The following is an 18,286-nucleotide window of genomic DNA, read 5'->3' on the forward strand; positions in this document are numbered from 1 at the left end:
ACCTCACAGTCATCTGAACCCAATCTCACCCCAAGCCTATCGAGCCGTGAACAAGGAATCGCTGCAAACGTCCAAAATCAACATCATCAGCACCATTCCATCCCTTATCATTCCGCACACCTGTGTGTGTGTGTGCGTGTCCCCTTCCCTTCACAGCCAGGCGTCAAACCGGAAAGCATCCGAAGACCTTTCGTGTGTGTGTGCGTGTGTGTGTGTGTGGATGCTGCAAGTAAACAGACGTGCCACGAAGGCCACGAAGAGATCCGTCCCGGAAGATTCGGAGATCGTATAAAAGGGAGATGGTCCGCAGCATAACCCTCCGCGCCGCCCCGTCGTCCTGTTGCCGTCCATCCGTCAGCACCTTCCCGATCCTGGTCGGCCTGTGCGAAATCAGCTCGTGCGCATCGCCATCCTTTCGGTTCGGTTTCGGGCGGTGAAGCATATTTCATAAATCCAACAAGTGTGTTTTCCCGTTTTTGTTGCGCCCCGGGGAGTACAAACCCACCCATCCACCCTCCGCTCACCGGTTTGGAACCGGGGGGGCGGGAACGAAAGGAGACCGACGGTGTAAAGAGTGTACTACGAGCGTTTCCTTCGTGCGGGTGAACGACAAAAAACGGGAGAAGGAAAAGAATTACCAAACATTTTTACGCCAGTCGGCGGAGTGAGTTTAGCCGTTTGTTTGAAGGGAGCATTAGTGTGTTAGTGTGCGTGAAGGGATACGGGAGGGTTGATCGATGATGGACGTGCTTCTGCTTTCGCTCACACTCGGGGGACGCGGTGAGTGCAAATGAGACGGGTACGGCTCACTGTGCATCGCACGCACGAGGATGAAATTATAGTGGAGCAAATATTTGCGCCAAAATGCAAATTAATCAACCAGCAATTGGGAGGAAGCTTGTGAGCTACTCGCAAGAAGCGTGATCTTCAAATATGGTGTGATTCGAAATTGATAAGCAATATTGATGTGTTTGGGGAAAGCGAAGAAAATAGCGAAGAAGCGATATTTTAAATTCCCAAAACTTTGGTTTAATTAACTACGCAATACACGCAATCGTTTGTAGAGAAAAAAAAATACCAAACACAATGAACTAAACGAAAACCGCAACCGGCTGCGGCGAAGAACGATCGATTTCAAATCTGTATTCCATCCAAAACGAAACGAAACACACAAAATAATAGCCAACACAGCGTACGCCAACCAAAAACCATGCCGCGCTGTTACATCGTGAAAAAGCAACATCCGCCGGCGATGCCGGCGTACCGGAATCGAACCACGGTGGTAACGGCCACCGGTGGCACCGGGGGCAACCATCAGCAGCCACAGCAACATCAAACGACCACGCGACAGGTGCTGGTGGTCAACGGGAAAACGCTCAAGGAGCAGAGCGAACCGGGCCGTACCGGTACGGTAAGGTCGGCCGGTAGAAGTGTCGGGTTGGGTGGTGGTGTTGGTGGTGGTGGTAGCAGTGCCTTGGGAAATGTTATTGTGAAAAATGGAAAAGAGCCAACGGGCGGCAACAATCTCGTGCTGCTGAACAGTGTCAGTGTCATTAGCGGTGGCCCGGCCGGTGGCGGCAGCGTTGGCGTGCTGGAGGTGAACAAGCACGAGGGTGGCACTGGTGGCAAGGCGGATAGTGTGGGCAGTGTTAGTTTTACGCTCGCGAACGGTGGGACTGGCGGCGGCGGTGGGACTGGCATTGTGCAGCGGAAGGACGATTCGAGTGGCCCGGTCAGTCCGACCGAGGGCTGCGTTGCGCCGATCTACTACACCAACATTTCCGAGAGCAAGAGCGGTAAGTCCCCTGCCGGTCGTTTCCGGTTTTTCGCTATGCATAGCAAATCATACCTGGTGTTATTTGGGGCTCGGTGAAAGTTCATGTTGAATTTGTATTTTGTGAAAAAATACTTGAAAATTACATTTTATTTTTTCAAAAAGTTATTGAACCAATACAACCAAATTAGCACCCAATTTAAAATATTTCCGTTCAGCAAAATGCTACTATTATTTGAAGAATTAGGCATTAAATACGGAAAATTTCTTGATTTGCAAATTATACAAGAACGAACCTAACAATTAATAAACAATTTCATGATAGTTCATATCAATTAAATCTCGAATTAATCATTTAATACGTGGAGCAATTTTTTCTACCGCAAATTTGTGGAGGAACCTTAAAAAAATCATCTATTATGAGCTATGGGGAAATATTTAATATTTAAATTTCTAAATATTTACTATTGCAAAGGTTTCTACTATTGTGTAATTTCATTAAATTGTGGAGTAACCTTAAAAAATCATCTATTATGAGCTATTGGAAAACATTTAATTTTAAAATACTTAAATATTTACTAAAAGGTTTCTTCTATTGGGAAATTTCATTAAATTGTGAAGGTACCTTAAAAAATCATCTATTATGACCTATGGGGAAATATTTAATATTTAAATATTTAAATATTTACTATTGAAAAGGTTTCTTCTATTGGGAAATTTCATTAAATTTTGGAGGAACCTTAAAAAATCATCTATTATGAGCTATGGGAAAATATTTCATATTTTAATATTTAAATATTTACTACTGAAAAGGTTTCTACTATTGTGAAATTTCAAGAAATTATGAAGGAACCTTAAAAAATCATCTATTATGAGCTATGGACAAATATTTAATATTTAAATTTCTAAATGTTTACTATTGAAAAGGTTTCTATTACTGTGAAATTTCATGAAATCGTAATGAAACAATGAAAATATTTTTCTATTGAACAAAAATGAAAATTTTCAGAAGCATAATTTCGAATAATAATTTCGTAATAATAAATTCTTTCCTACTTCAAATTTGTTTAAAAAAAGCAGCTTCTATAGAATATTCTTCGTGAACCCATCTCTTATCATCATTTTCTCTGAGTGCTCTGTCTTGTTTCCAAAGAAACTAAACCAAATCTTCACTACAAACCCCTTTCCCACCGATTAAAGGAATTAATCCATGAAGACAGCGTGACAGATAAATAACAACGCCTGCATAGCAGCACATGGAGACGCCTGGTCTTTCATGAAAGTGCCATGCGCCCACTCGCCCCCCCCTAAGGCGTTGGAATGCAATGTATCGCTTTGTAGCGTGCTCAATCTCGGGCTTCACTTTAAATTCCATCCAGCGGCAGCAGCAACAACCACAGCTCGTGCCGATCGGTTTCAGCTTTAACCCGGCGTCTTCAAACCATAAATCAGCCTCGGGCCACTCGTCAACCGAACTCGTCCACTTTGCCGTAGCATTCAATTAACCGAATTCTAAAGCCTTAACGTAACATTATTATAGCCGTCTGACCGCGGGGGCCGTCTCGCACAAGCACGCACGACCACGACCTCGGCCTCGGTTCATTACCTCGTTTGTGTCACCCATTACCACACCCAGTGGGGGGGGGGAGGGGGGGGGGGGGTAGAAGAAAATCGCCCCGCAGCAATCATCCTCATTTTGAGCGGCCGGAAAAGGTGAGCGTTTGATTGTGTGTTGCGCACTGTGGAGTGAAACCTAATTTGTGCCGTCCACCGTAAGCGGATTCGTGGCCGTGCGGTCGCCGGTGCAAGACCCGTTTCGTGGTGGCGGCACATTCTGTGGCCGACTTCAAAAAGGTCCGCATGACATACGGGATATCGGTGGCGTTTGGTGGTAGAGAGAAAAAAAAACAATCCCTTTGGACAAACTCGTTACTTCACGGACGAATCTTACGTTATTCGTAATCAACGCAAAAAACCCTCTGCGAAATTCATCCCATTGCGAGTGAGAGAGCAAAAAAATGCGCGAGAATTGGAAGTACGCGTACGCACGTATATTCGGAACCTTTCGCGTATTCGGTTGCTTTAAACCAACTGGCGAATGGTGCAGAGAAACGTTCGAAAAAGGAGAAAGAAAAAACAGAAAACAGAACACGAGATACAACCTACCGGACAGGCCAGGGCCAGTTAAATTAACACTAATTTGATTACACCAGCCAAAACCTGGTTCCGCGCCATTCGTATCGAATCCGTCGCATCCCAAACGCCCCTCGGAACGCCCCTCTAAATAAACCCCGTAACATGACCCGTCGAGTGCGTATCTCTCGTTGTCATTTAATTATTTCGTGTGTCTTCTTGTAATGGCATAACACGCTACAATGGAAACGACAACGGCAAAAAACGCACGTGAAAAAGGTACGCGCTGGACCACACGCGTGTGAGTCCACCTGCGTGGATGATATGTAGCGCTCTTCGTAAAACATTCATACGCGACACATTCGACACGCGTACGTGTTGCGTATTTATTCCTCGCACCTTGGGTTGGCGTCTTTTTCTCGCCACAAGGATGCTACGGGGTTCATCGATGTTCACAGTGTGTGAGCGTTGGTTGAGTCAAGCTGAAATTTGTCCGCTTGAACTTTAGGAATTCTTTCAGCTTTTCTTTTTTCTTTTTCGAATCCAATCTCCAACAGCGAACTGCACAGTGGATGTTCATTAATGGTCCCAAAAGGTAAAAAAGAAAGAGTAAGATGGAGTAAATCCGAATCCACCGAATCGAATTGGGCCCTTAACTTCAGGAGTGAAAACGAGGTGTTGGTGCTGGAAATAAGTCAAAAACTGTCACCGTACCACCGTGGATGACCACTTGGAGGTAGGTTTGGTGGCAATCATTTATCAGTCGCACGATAGCAAAGTTTTCGAATGCTACATAATACGGCAATTTGCTCACACTGGGTGCCACGGTGTGTGCGCGAAGTGGAAGTTTGTGGACCGGCAACGATCGCTCACACACACACACACACTCGTCTGCCCGGTGGTCCAACAAGTTGTCCGTTGATTGAACTCATAATCCAATTAGTCACATCACATGTTCGGACAGTTTGTTCCGTCAGCCGGGCCACCCGGTTTCGCAACGGTGGAAATGGGGATAAAATAAAATACGGACCACTATTGTCCATGTGTGTGTGTGTGTGTGTTCAATGTGCGACACGGACACGGTAACTAATGCCGGGTGCGAGGATGACGGGCGCGGTGACCATCTGATTTGGTCGCCATAAAGTGACGAGCAATTACGATGGATTTGTGTGTCACACACACTTTTTCGTCCCAACACACTTTGGCGTCCGATTAAGCGTCCGGTTTGGGTCGGTTGTGCGAAAAAAAAAAACTCATAATTAATTTTAAGCAACTAAACACCCACATGACAGGTCGGTGAGTGGAGGGTTCAGAAAAACAGGCATGATGCATAGACGTAGTAATCGGTTGGGGAATTATAACGCACACAACACTGTGCACCGCACGAGTGAATGATCAATTATGAAACCTATCGGGATTGGGGATTGTTTTAAAAATTGTAATGGGGGGAGTTAAAGGTTAGAATAGTGCAACATAATTTGAAGCCATTCGCTAAAACATTTCGTGATGATCTTTTTGTTACAATGCAATCATTGTTATCAGAACATCTTCATATAAGCAAATATAGAGTTATGTGCAAATTACATACTTTATATTTTAAACTCTTTCTACACTTTCATAATAAGCTACTCAAAAAAGATATAAAAAATAAAGCAAAAGACAAAAACCTTTCGCAATGTTTTTGACAATAACTGATACAGGCTAGAGCAAGTCCAAGTTTTATATTACACAAATGTATATGAAAGGAAGAAAGGACCAAATACAGCATTGATGTTGAGATAAGCGCGTATGATGTTGGCCTCCAACCGGTTCTAAAACCTTTTTCTTTATTACTTCGTAGACTACTGTCTACTCTTCTCATTAATGACCATCCCCGCGAAAGGATTTGCCATTAATGTGACAAAGGTAAAGACAACCCAGCTCCATCGGATGTACCTTACAACAAGAATTACCTTCGCTGATGGGACCAATAACCTAGCGCCCTGATCTTACGGCAAAGGTCACTGCAGCATTTTCGTCCGGGCTGAGCGAGTGGCCTATTCCAAGAGCCATAGTTGATTATCCAGATGTAAATGCTGGTGGAGCTCTTATATGTGTCACGTGTGTCTTTTGTTCTGATCGACGTTCGATGAAGATCGTTCTCTATGTCTCCTTGGTGGGACTGTCGGTAGCATCCCCGCTCGGATACGTGCACTCCATACCCGCCTTATGATTAATTCACATTCATGACGTGTCTGTAGTGTGGCTTTTGACGCAGGACGCTGTGAATTTCTCCCTCTAGATAGTATTGATGGCGAAGTTTCTGCTGTCACAGCCTGTGGAGGTTCGAAAGTATAAGGGAACTCTATTCAAAACTCCTGCTGTGGCAGTTGATGCTGGGACTAACATAAGCCTCTGAGGAAGATGTTTTGAAGGAATTTTTGAAGGAAGATGTGGAAGGACTAAGACCAGTTCTAAAAGCTATACGGTGAACTCACTATCGTACAGCGAATTAGACTCGCCAAGCTCTGGTGGGTTGGTCACGTCATGATATTGACACCGAACGACCCAATCCAAGCAGTTCTCTTAGGTCGTCCACTGGTAGTCCTTAACTGAGATGGAGAGATGGCGTTGATGTGTCTTTTAGAAAGACCGATATAATAGGTTAGCAGACGACGGTGCTCGACCATGAGCGGTTTAAAGGGACGCCTGCAGCAGGCCAAATACATGAAGCGATTTTAGCGACGTATAATTTTGAAAAATAATTATAAAACACATGTTTTGTGATACAAAAACTTCCATTTTTAAATTACCTCCGACCCGTTACCGACATTTAAACCACCTGGAACGCCACCGACCAACGAAATCGAATCAAACTGATAACAAACCACGGTAGATGGAGAAAACTCTAATAAAAGGACCAAATACGCCCGCAAGCAGTCAGGTGCAAGGAGTGAAGGCAATTGTGAAGCCCTCCCCGTCGGTGGGGAGGTGTGAAAGCGCGGGAACACAACATTAATTAGTCAGTAGAAACCCGTTCCACCACCACGCCCTGATTCCGCGATTCCTGCAAGTGCCGCTTTTAACGCTCCGGGACCTGAGGGTTGTTGATGGTGTTGTTCGGGAATACAAGTTGCTACAATGCGCCACCAGGCAACGGACAGGACCTGCACAGGAAACAGGAAGTGCGTGCCGCGGAAAATGGGTAACGAACTGGTGGCGGGGGGGGGGGAGGTTTGGGATGTGTGGGTGGTACATTCTTACCTCGCACCATCGCCAAACAATGTACAGTCATTTTCTTTGCCCCGTTTGGGGTGGCCGCGATCAACTATGTTTCTAACGCCACGATAGCTTCTCTCTCTTTGTAAAGTGTCGTTTAATTTGTTTATTTTGAGGAACAAGAAGAATTTGAAGAATATTTATAATACTGAATATAATAATACTTAAAATAAATACTTGATAATAATATTTTAATGCTAAAACCAAGCCAAATAAATTTATGTGACGTTCTTCAAGTGATCAAGGTATGCCTTCATTAACCTCTTTCGTTTTCTTCCATAAGAATTAATTCAAATTTGTGATTCTCCTAGAAGTAATAAATATAAACCTATTTAAAACTTAGGCTAATCAACTATAACCAGTATTAAGCTTTAGCTAATCTCAACTATAACATTAAAACATCTCGAAACATTGTAAACGCCCAAAACAAAATAATCAAAAATACAGTAAATATTACAAAGTTTCTGTTTTGTTTGCTTAAAAGCTTTATTCTATTACTGTAACAATTTAACCTTCTTTCAAGGCACCTGCTTGCCTGTCCGACTGACAGACAGTACAACTTGAGCTTCAATTCTTTTCGCTGAAGGACAAATGGAAACAAACTATCATAATGTAACCAATCAGCACTACATCCATCCAAAGGACCTCCGGTTGCCCTACTTCTTACTGTAGTGCAACAATTTTGACACATTCCTCCCCTCCCCACCCCGGGATTGCACATGCTCGAGTGCCCCTTTTTGCACCCCATGTGTATGCAAATTGTGCGACAGATGAAAATATTTGGGAAATGGCCTTGTTGGGGGGGGGGGGGAAAACGTCAAAAATGTTGCCCTTAAAAGCACCACCCAAAAAAAAAAACAAAATAGTGCCAAATTTTGTGACGTTGCGTGCGACACGTAAAACATCACCAGCGAATATCCTGACGCGACGCAAAGCACACACATATACATTGAGGAAACACGCACACACGATAACGAAATGAAAAAACACATACACACCGTATCGGGCGGTGTCGAATGAACCATCATGGAGCAGGGTTCGTTATCGTGTGTTGCTTCGAAAACTGTTACACAGGTGCCACTCGTCGGAACACACTCTCCGAGTGTGGTAAAGTGGTGATGCCCTCCCCAACTGGGTGCGAGTGGGCGGAAAGCCCAAACCGAGTCAACAGTTTAAGCTTGACTCCCGCAGTGCCAGAACGTCCTTTTGTTCTGATTCGCCTGGACTGACGAAAGAAAACCCCCGCTCCGTCGAAGAAAAAGGCAGAAAAGAAAGGAAAAACAAAAAAACCGCGGGTGGTCCTTTCTTTCACCTTCCCGGGACGACGCAAAGGAAAGGGACTAAAACCGGAGTAGCACCGGAGCAGTAGCAATTGGGGCACGCTTACTTGGTGGGGAGGGTGTCTCGTTGGTTACGTTTATGTTTATTCAAAGGATGATTTTGTTCACTTCGCTGTTTTTCGTTTACTTGCCGGTTCCATATCCCATCCTGACGGGTTGGCCACGGCGTTTTAGAAGGGCGAGCGTTCTACCGTGCATCACCCCCTCTCGGGTTCACATATAACACAGCACGCCCCACTCGCGAAACCTTTATCGAAGGTGGCAACGTTTCACTCTGCCGCGACCGACCGATCCGACGAAGGGGCCATTAAATGTTGCTTCGCCTGCTGCTGCTGCTGCTGCTGCTGCTGCTGTTTCGAAACATCAACAATGTTGTTGTTGTTAGCATATCGCACCATAAACAGGTTACTACTGCACAAACACTCATCCACCGTTCCACCACCCGGTGGGGTTACTGGCTACTGGCTACCCGACACTACACGACACGACACTCCGGCCCTGCGACTGAGTGGCATGTATCGATTTTGCATAATTTCAACACACAGGAAAACAGGAATGGGTGTAGAGCAGCAATAACAGCTACCACCAGGAAGCGAAATGTGGCACAGTGCTGGCTGGTGGCCTGGGGCCAAGGTGCCTTGCACCCTCTTACCGATGGTAACGGTAATGTAAATTGGAATTTCGGAAAAACGGAGCTCCGGAAGCATGTCAAACAAGTGTCGGTCAAACAAGTCGGCAGCATAAGAAGAACCAAGGGGTGGGGGGTGGGGGTTGGTTGGGGGGAAAGGGAGTTGCAGACGAAAGGACAAATCCTGCCTGCATACAACAGTTACAGCAAACAAGCTAAAGACAGAGAGAGAGAAAGTAAAATACGAACGAGTTGAGAGCTCAAGTCAATCTTGAACATTTTATGAAATCTCCTTCCATGTTACACTTTTACTGCCCTGTGTACACGGATCAGGATCAGTTCCGAAGGTCAGTCCGACATGCAATATCTTCACCGAATGATCGTTGCTATGCTTTCAGAAATTTGTTCGTGTGATAAACAAGGTGCAAAGCCATCGGTGACTTAAGTTTGCTCGCTTTTGAAGAGAGTGTTTCCAAATTTTGTAGTTCAACCCTGGCGAAAGGAAGTGATGGGGCTTTTGGCCGGGTTTGAAATTTTACGACAGTGCTTATTTTGGTGCAAAAGTGAATGCTGTACGTTTTATGAATTTTGTTTGCATTTTACACAATTTGTAGCAGGATGAAAACGGATCAATTCTAAATGTTGAAGTAAGGTTGTTATACGAAGGATTGTTAGTTACAAACCGTCGAGTAACGCAAAAACACAGTTTTTTGTTTGGTATAGAACATGTCTAACATCCTTCAATAGTTCAATAATAACATTCCAACAATATAAGCAGACCCATAGGAGCGGCCCAGTGTCATGATGGTAGTAATACATAAACGGACCGGACCAAAATACTGTCCGGATCAATCCCTCGTAGCAAGGACTTGCCTGACTTTACCCTTACAACCAGACCTTTCTAACTAAAAAAATACTAACCCCCTCCTGATGTAATAATACAAAATGTTTAAGACTTAAATCTTATTCTAAGCGAACATAAACATTCTGTAAACCCATCTCCTTTAACCCAGCACTCCAAAGAATTGATACAATATTTTAAAATAAGTTTATTTAGGCTTAAGCAGAATTAACATATAAATAAGTCGTGGACCCAGATAATTTGTAATTCATTGTAATTTCGTACACTACCTAATCGTACCCAACAAATACCCTACCCCTAGGGTTGACCCTAGCATTCCAAAAAAATAAATCGAAAAATATAAAAATTACCCTTTCAATAAAAAGACCTTTCAACCTAAAAAAAATACCACACCTTCCTAGATTTAATAAAACAAAATATTTAAGGCTTTAGTCTCATTCTAAAGGAACATAAACATACAGTAAGCACAACTCCATTAACCCAGCACTCCAAAGAATAGGTACATTATTTTAAAATAAGATTATTTAGGCTTGAGTAAAATTAACATATAAATAAATCATGATCCTTGATAAATGGTAATACATTGTAATTTCTAACACTATCTAATCCTACCCACCAAATAGAATCTTTTTAACCAGATTGAACCTAGCATTTCATAAAAATAAAATAAAAAATATAAAAATTACCCTTACGGCCAGACCTTTCAAGCTAAAAAAAATACCACACCTTTTTTGATTTATTAAAACAAAATGTTTAAGATTTAAGTCTTATTCTAAACGAACATAAACATACAGTAAGCACAACTCCATTAATCCAGAACTCCAAAGAATTGATACATAAGTGATAAGATGATAAGATGATGATGATAAGTGGTAATTCATTGTAATTTCGTTTTAATCCTAGCCACCAAATATAATATTTCTTTTTAAATCAGGTTGACCCTAGCATTTCAGGAATAAAACTATACCAAAACACTTCAAGACATAACTAAAATCTGCATGATTACTTTGAAATCTTTAATAAGTCTAATATCTTAATATGCTATTTTCGGAGTAACGAATCTACTAAGAAAGCTTCCTATGAAAGTTGTTCACCTGGTGTTGAAAATCTCCCACATTCCCCTGCTGAAGAAGATCTTTTAAGAACTTGCAACCGATAATACAACCCTCACTGTATCGCAACCCATCGTTACAAAGAATCAACACGTCTCACAACATCACCGCAACAATGCATTAGCCACAAACTGATGCAGCTGCATCAGCACTCGAGGTAAAAGATAATTCATGCCGCATTAAGCACCCGCCCCAATGCTGTATCGATTGACGCAAGATCACACCCCACACAACACGTTCGCTTTAAAGTCTTCGCAAGATGAAAGATACATCCCTGATGCGGGATGCTAGTGCCGGGATTGCGTTTAGCACGAGCCTGGGCTGCTGCTGGATATCGCCGCTCAAATCTTACCCTTTGCCGTCTCAAACGCACGGAGCTTGAATGCTTGAGGTTTAATTGTTGCCTAGCACTACCGAGCATAGATAATGGTTAGTTTCAAGTATGCCACAACGGATCCTGCCCGTTCCTTGGCATGGTTTTTGAAGCGGCCGTGTACGATGCGCACCGGAACGCACGGCACAGAACTTTGCGTGTAGTGAAAAACCGAACCCCAAACGCTCTCCCACTCGAGTTAATCTTAATTGAGTAGTTTTATGATCCCATTATTTCAGACAATGATTAAGGCATCGATAGCTCGGTAAATTACGACTAAATTGACCACCACCACCATCACCACCACCATCCCCCAATCCAGTTGCTACTGCGCCGGAACTGACCGCATCGGGTCAGCGCTAGAAATTAGACCATCCGACCCCTTACCTTACCTTACGGTCCGATCCATCCCCTCGGCAGCACCACTCGCGCTGGATTGCTGGGCATTGTGGAGAAATTAAGCCTACGTTTACCGTTCGGTTTTACACAGAACAGGGGGGGCTCCGGAACTTCATTGCAGTTTGGCTACCATTCCGTTGCATCGTCGCTATACGTCGACCACAAACCTCGACCATCCACCATTGCGTTCACCGTTCAATGCCGAGCGCATTGGTCGTTTTGGGATGTTGAAATTAGATCCGGGCCTTGGTCAGCACGTTCCATCAACAGCATCGTCATCATCATCATCATCATCATCATCATCGTTGTCGTCGTCGTCATAAATGAAGTACAAACAACGTAACGATGCAACGATCTGACACTTTTTAGGCGGCAGACAATGGCGCACCATTTACCAGGGACATTTCCACCCATGATTGCCTGAAGGTTTTAAAGGGCAGTTCTTTGCCGGAAAAAAAAATATTGAGGAGAGTTACTATGGATGGTCCTGGATATGATAAAATTGAGATATTCTTCATTCATCCTATGAAGAGGAGAAGCAAAAATAATTTTCTAACCGAGTTAACTACTTTGTTACAATTTTAATGCAATGTTTTAATTCCAGTTCCATCACAAACCGCCCGTCCGAACTATCAAATGCACTATAATTCTTCATCGCGTTAGCACGATCAGCACTAAACGGCCGCCAGTCAGCCACGGTCGCCCGACATAACCAATTACCGCCATCCAACAAGTCGCACCTAATTCCTTCCAATTTCGCTAACCTCCACCAATCAGTCGTTCGCCCCAAATTTGTCCATAATTTGATTGCCTTCACGCGGCAAGAAGCGATGGCGGCCCATCGGCTATCGTTCGAAACAGTTTGCCACCCAGCCTCGCCAAGCGTCCACAACGCCTCATTTCGGTCCACTCAAATCGGGCCCCTCCAGCCCCGTTGTGGCGATGCTCGAAAAATCGAATAATTATCGTAAAACTTTATCCTACCTTTCCATCAAATCACACGATCTCTGGTTTGCCACCTCCCCGTGCATGCCATTTTTCGTCCGCGGTATTAAGCCCGCGACCAGGAAGGAACGGACGGACGTCTGCCCTTGCGTTCAGCAGATGATTCTACGGAAGCGGTTGGTGCCTGCTTTCCCACAGCGTTGGAACCCACACGCTGGTGGAAAATTAGAAAATTTTCGCTAAATTTATTTTACGACTGACCATTACTCTAAACATTTTCCGGTACACCGTGCACCGCACCGAGCGCACTTTAATTTAACCTCAAGAAACCGCACCCCCCCTGGAGGACGGGATTTGTGCTGTTGTGCTGACTTTTGACGACTCCGACGGGTTCTTGTTTCTGCTTTATTTCGCTGAGACCGTTTGCTTTCGCTTCTCAACTCGCGCGAACCGCGGAACGAACCCGGGATAGATAGTACCTTCCGTGCTGTTCCGTGGCGAAGAGTGTGCGACGTCCCCGACAACCCGCCCGATCGGCGAGTCCTCAGTGAATCAATTAAAATTTTATGGATGCAGTTAAATTTTATTTTACTTCACTTTTAATTGGAAAGTAATTGCCAGCACTGGCCGCCTGAATGTGCGCTCCTGGTCACCAGTCAGGAGGGCGCAAGGACCTGCTTGACCTGACAATTCACTGCGTCTGGGAACGCCGCCACGCATCCCCTCAAAACACCAGGGGCTATTAGGCCAACTCGGGATGATGATGATTTTTCGGTGAACCGATGCCAAAAATCGTACCGGAAAACTGATGAGAGAATCATTGCTCCGCAAAATTGGTGTCACAATGGGAATGGGCATGGCCGGGTGGTTACTTCGACCGGAAATGGTTGACGTCGACAGCCACGGGGCGGAACTTTGCGTCGCAAGTAATTGGCAAATATTTTACGATAACACGTTAAACCCGCTCGTCCTGAAGTAATGGTCACCGTTATGCCGTTGTTGTGGGTAGTTTCATTTTCGCGTGGATAATATGGACAAAGTGGAAGGACACAATGTGTTTTCTGGAACATTCACATGTAATTTGCAATAATTTTATTTTAAAATCGTAAAATGCATACCCTCCCATTTTAATCCTGACCTTGTTAAAAAGTAAATACAAAATAAATTGAAAAAAATACTTCATAAAGCAGAACTTCCATTAAGCTATTATTTCTTAAAATAATTAAAACAATCATCATTTATTGCTAACTTACAAAAGCGCTACAAAAGTCTTTTTGGTCAACTTTCTTTAACAAAAAAAAAACAAACGCTTCACTGTTGCGTAAAACTCTCTAGGTTTAAAAAAAAACGTACCTACCAAGTGAGCATTCAAACTTCCAAAAGCCCACTACAAAACAAACAAGCGCCATCATAACGCCGTTTACTTCAACAAAATGCCTCCCCGGGGACTCTTCTCCGATGCTTCCAAAGCACCGATTTCGGTTCCCTCACCACCGCTTGCGGGCCCCCAAAACTCAAAGTGGCGATCGAGGCCACAACTCCAGCAGCCGCTTCGGCGTTCGCTGTTTTCCACCAAACAGCGAGAGCAATGGCGAGAGCGAAAGCGTACCTCCCCCACGCCAAAGGTCATTAATCTTGCTTATAAAAACACATAATCCCTTATAAACGTGTATTAAATAAATATTTATTGAAGTAGATTCACTCCTTTTTTCCGCTGGTTTGTTTTGGGGGGGGGGGGGAGGGCGGCAGCAAAATGAGAACACTCTGCGCCTTGGTTGATCCTTACTGAGTGTCGAAGCGCGTACGTTGCCCCTGTTTACCATCTCAGCAGCCAGCGATCAACGCAAGAGCGATTGCTTCTGGTGGAAAAATAACCGTTTCGCCGCTCATCAAAGGAGCGCAACTAACGGTGTGCTGCTTGCTAGGCAGGGGTTGCCACTTTATCAAGTGCAATACGTTGCTAACCCCTGGATGAGCTTTTTTCTGTTTAAAACATTTCTTAAAATATTTAAACCATTATTATTATTTTTGTCTTCAAGCTCGGCCTGGCCGTAACGACTTAAACCATTATTTGAGTTTTGTTAAACTTTGTTTAACTTTGTTAAATTTTGTTTTATATCCTATATCCTTATATCCTTAACGTATTACACACTTTCCTTTTGCAACAAATGGTTGGCTTTTAGAGAAATTTAAACAAATCAGTTCTCGACCACCCAACAACCAAATAGATTAATGAGAATGTGCAACTTCAACAACTTCACCATATAAAGCTGATCAAAACCAGTCAACTACCCTCAATCTCCGGCTCCGGTTTCCAACAGAAAAGCATACGCAACAATGCAACAACAAAAAATCGTTCAACATGGAAATTGATTACATATATATATATTTTGTGTTTGATCAATAAATTTATAACAATTTCTGATATTTATTCACGGTTTGAACGGATTTCGAGCGCAGCGTTTTCCGATCGTCTACCATATGCTTTCCCAAAATATGTTCCCTCCTCCCCTCATGACCCTCGCCCCCCCCCCCCCGTGTGTTGCATGTCCCGATTGCCGACCTGCCACGGTCCACAAACGGAGCGACCATCAATAATAATCCGGTACGACGATAGCGCGTTCCGCACAACCAATGTCGGCCCAATGGACGATAATAAAGCAACACTTTATGCTTGTTAAGAGCCACCCACCTGCCACTTTTCGCTACGCGCTACACGCTACCATCGGCATCGGAACCGTACGGAAACCATTCCCAGCCCCCTAACACACACGGAACGGAATCTGACCCGGAACGAAGGTGTTGTGTTCTGGCAGCCAAAAAATGGCGGAAAGGGCAGACATTTTGATTTGCTTATTTTTATTTCATTTTTATAGCTTTCGCTCGGAAAAGTAGAGTGTTGGGGGGAGCTTTTTTGTTCGTAATATTATCTATTATAAAAAAGTGAACCTAACCCGTAAGACACATACCGACTAGGATGCTAATGCACACCAGCAGCACCGTTGGTGATAGCACAACCTGGATGCTGTTTCTTGCAAACATCGGAAGATGTTGCATACGTTTCGAATGATAAGAAATATAAACCGAAGCCGGGTTGTCGGTACGGGCGCAAAACGTGCCATAAAATAACCATAATCGTTCGAACGTGTTGCTCACGCGTGCAAAAAAAACATCCAAAAACAAAAGGGACACTCTCGCCACCGCGAGTGAAAAGTGCTGGTCGGTCGTTGCTTTCTTCCAAGCGATTTGATGCACTCGTTAAAGGTAAATGATGGATCCATTTGCTTGGGGTGAAAGTGTAACTTTCTTGCGCGAAGTTACAGACTTTGTCGATGGCTGTTTATGTGACAACGGTGGTAGCAACACGCGCAAACAGTCAATCAGTACCGATTTGTATGAAAACACTGTGGAACGCAGGAAGTAATAATATGTAAGTACCGGGATGCCACTGAAAAAACGTTACCGATTATTAATGTCTTGATTGATATCGATTGTACTAAAGCGTTTGCAAAAGAACATTAACTGTAGTATGTTACGCTGGAATGTTTATGTGTTTTTTGTCTTGTTGTGATGAATTTTGTTTCGTAATTAGTTTGATAAAAGCATGCCCACCAACTTTCATATTAAAAAGGATGTTTCGAACCGATTGCATACCTTTAGGCGTTATTCATTACTACTTTTAAAATGCTTTCCCGCTGAAATATTTGTTGTTTTTCTTTCATAAAAGCAATAAAACCAACAGATTTTTAAACTGTTTTAAACTATGTGCAAGATTTCTGTATTTACAAACTATAATTATTGTACTTATGTTACTGCAAATAGTTCTTCAGTATTGAACACAGTAAAATGTGTTATGATTTCCTAGAGAGGAGATTAAATTGATTTTCAGATGAAGATGTCATGCCACCCTACGAATGTGGTAAATGTCACCAGTAATCCCAACATACAAGACATCTTTCGCCCACTCAACCCTTCAGAGTGCACCCGAGCATTTAATTGTTTGTGTTTTCTCAAACCGTCCAAGTGCATGCGGCACTCGGACTGTCCCCTAGAGGTCATCCAATTGACTCGCTCTTACGACAAGATGTAACGAATGAATTCCCCCTCATCCTCCTTCTTCCCCTTGCATCCCCTTTTTTCCATTACCTTCAGCCACCACAGTTCAGCCAGGTCGAATGTAGGTGTGTCCACCAACCATGCTGTTTGATGTAGCGTCCGTTTTGAAGGCACTGATCCATTTTGATTAGTTTTATAATCATCCCATGCCATGGTCACGGGCTACGAATGGGGAACGAGGCGATGGAAAGGAGGTGGGGAATCAGGAAATGCAAAAGACGGCCACTCGTAATTACGTACCCGGGTACCAATCGGAACGCCCAGAGGCTGTTGCATATTTTATGCCGGCATCCCCTAAGCCTGTCTGGTTTACGTGTCTTCCCATCCACAACTAGCACCTACAACCTTCTAGACCCGCATTCAATTCAACGCATCCGGCATATTATGGGGAGCTGCTGAGGAAAATCTATTACACCGGTGAGAATTAATCACCCTTTTGGAAGCTGTTAATTTGTTTTATGGTGTAGTATCCAATTATCTCGTTGCACCAAATGCACTTACGCATCGTGGCACGCCCGAAACTTGCCGTCCCGTCGGCTCTGGTAACGGTTTTGCGAAGGTAAACATTTGGCCCTTTTTCATTTCGTCTCGATTTGTGTGCGGACCGGTGGGCTGTCATTCATGTTGCGCGGAATGGATGGGACAGTTGGGTCACGTAGCAGCTACTGGCGGATCGATATGAAACGTTACTAGTATTGTGAAATATACAGCTAAAGTTAAATCAATAAATACTGTACTAACTTTAAAACAATGTTGCATTAAGATCTCTTAAAAAAATACCAGTTTAATAAGAGTACAATTTAAGATTTATGATATTTTGTCAATTATGTTTTTCTCATATTAATTTTTTATTTATATTATACGGCCCAAGCCGTCATACTGCAATAAATAAAATCATTATTGTTTTTAAGTTTTCTTAAACAGTTTATTACAATTTTTAATCAAACTGCTGTGAGTATTTTTACTGAAACGCTAGACATTTTTTCCCCATATCTATCAAGATCAAATATCGCACAAATTGCATACTTTTGGGGGTTAATAGCTATACTCCTTTAAACGCCTAAAACTATGCAATACGAACTTTTATTGCTCGGAATGGTTTAAAAAGGCGTGTTTCTTTAAATGCTGCTAATATTAATCACTGATTGCTAAAAAAAAATCAGATATTACCTTTAACAAAACATTTTAAGTTACAGTAACTTATCAAACGAAGCTCTACACGTCCCATTTGCTTCCCTTCTGCAACTCGTTCCGGGTCTACTGGGTTGACCTTAATCCTACCCCTTCTACTATCCATTTCCCACCAACATTATTTTCACTTCATGCTTGTCTCTCTGTGTGAGTCT

At 43.4% G+C, this 18,286-nt stretch overlaps 1 protein-coding gene across 1 annotated transcript in view; it reads left to right on the plus strand.

Moving 5' to 3' along the window:
- Nucleotides 1-1,210: 1,210 nt before the first annotated feature.
- Nucleotides 1,211-18,286, plus strand: part of LOC128304195 (mucin-5AC-like) — a 37,130-nt gene continuing 20,054 nt past the window's right edge. The window contains exon 1 of the mRNA XM_053041355.1: nt 1,211-1,796. Within this exon, the coding sequence (XP_052897315.1) occupies nt 1,211-1,796 (586 nt within the window). The remainder of the gene's footprint in view (nt 1,797-18,286) is intronic.

The sequence above is a fragment of the Anopheles moucheti genome, chromosome 3, assembly GCF_943734755.1.
Source record: "Anopheles moucheti chromosome 3, idAnoMoucSN_F20_07, whole genome shotgun sequence".
Taxonomy (NCBI): domain Eukaryota; kingdom Metazoa; phylum Arthropoda; class Insecta; order Diptera; family Culicidae; genus Anopheles; species Anopheles moucheti.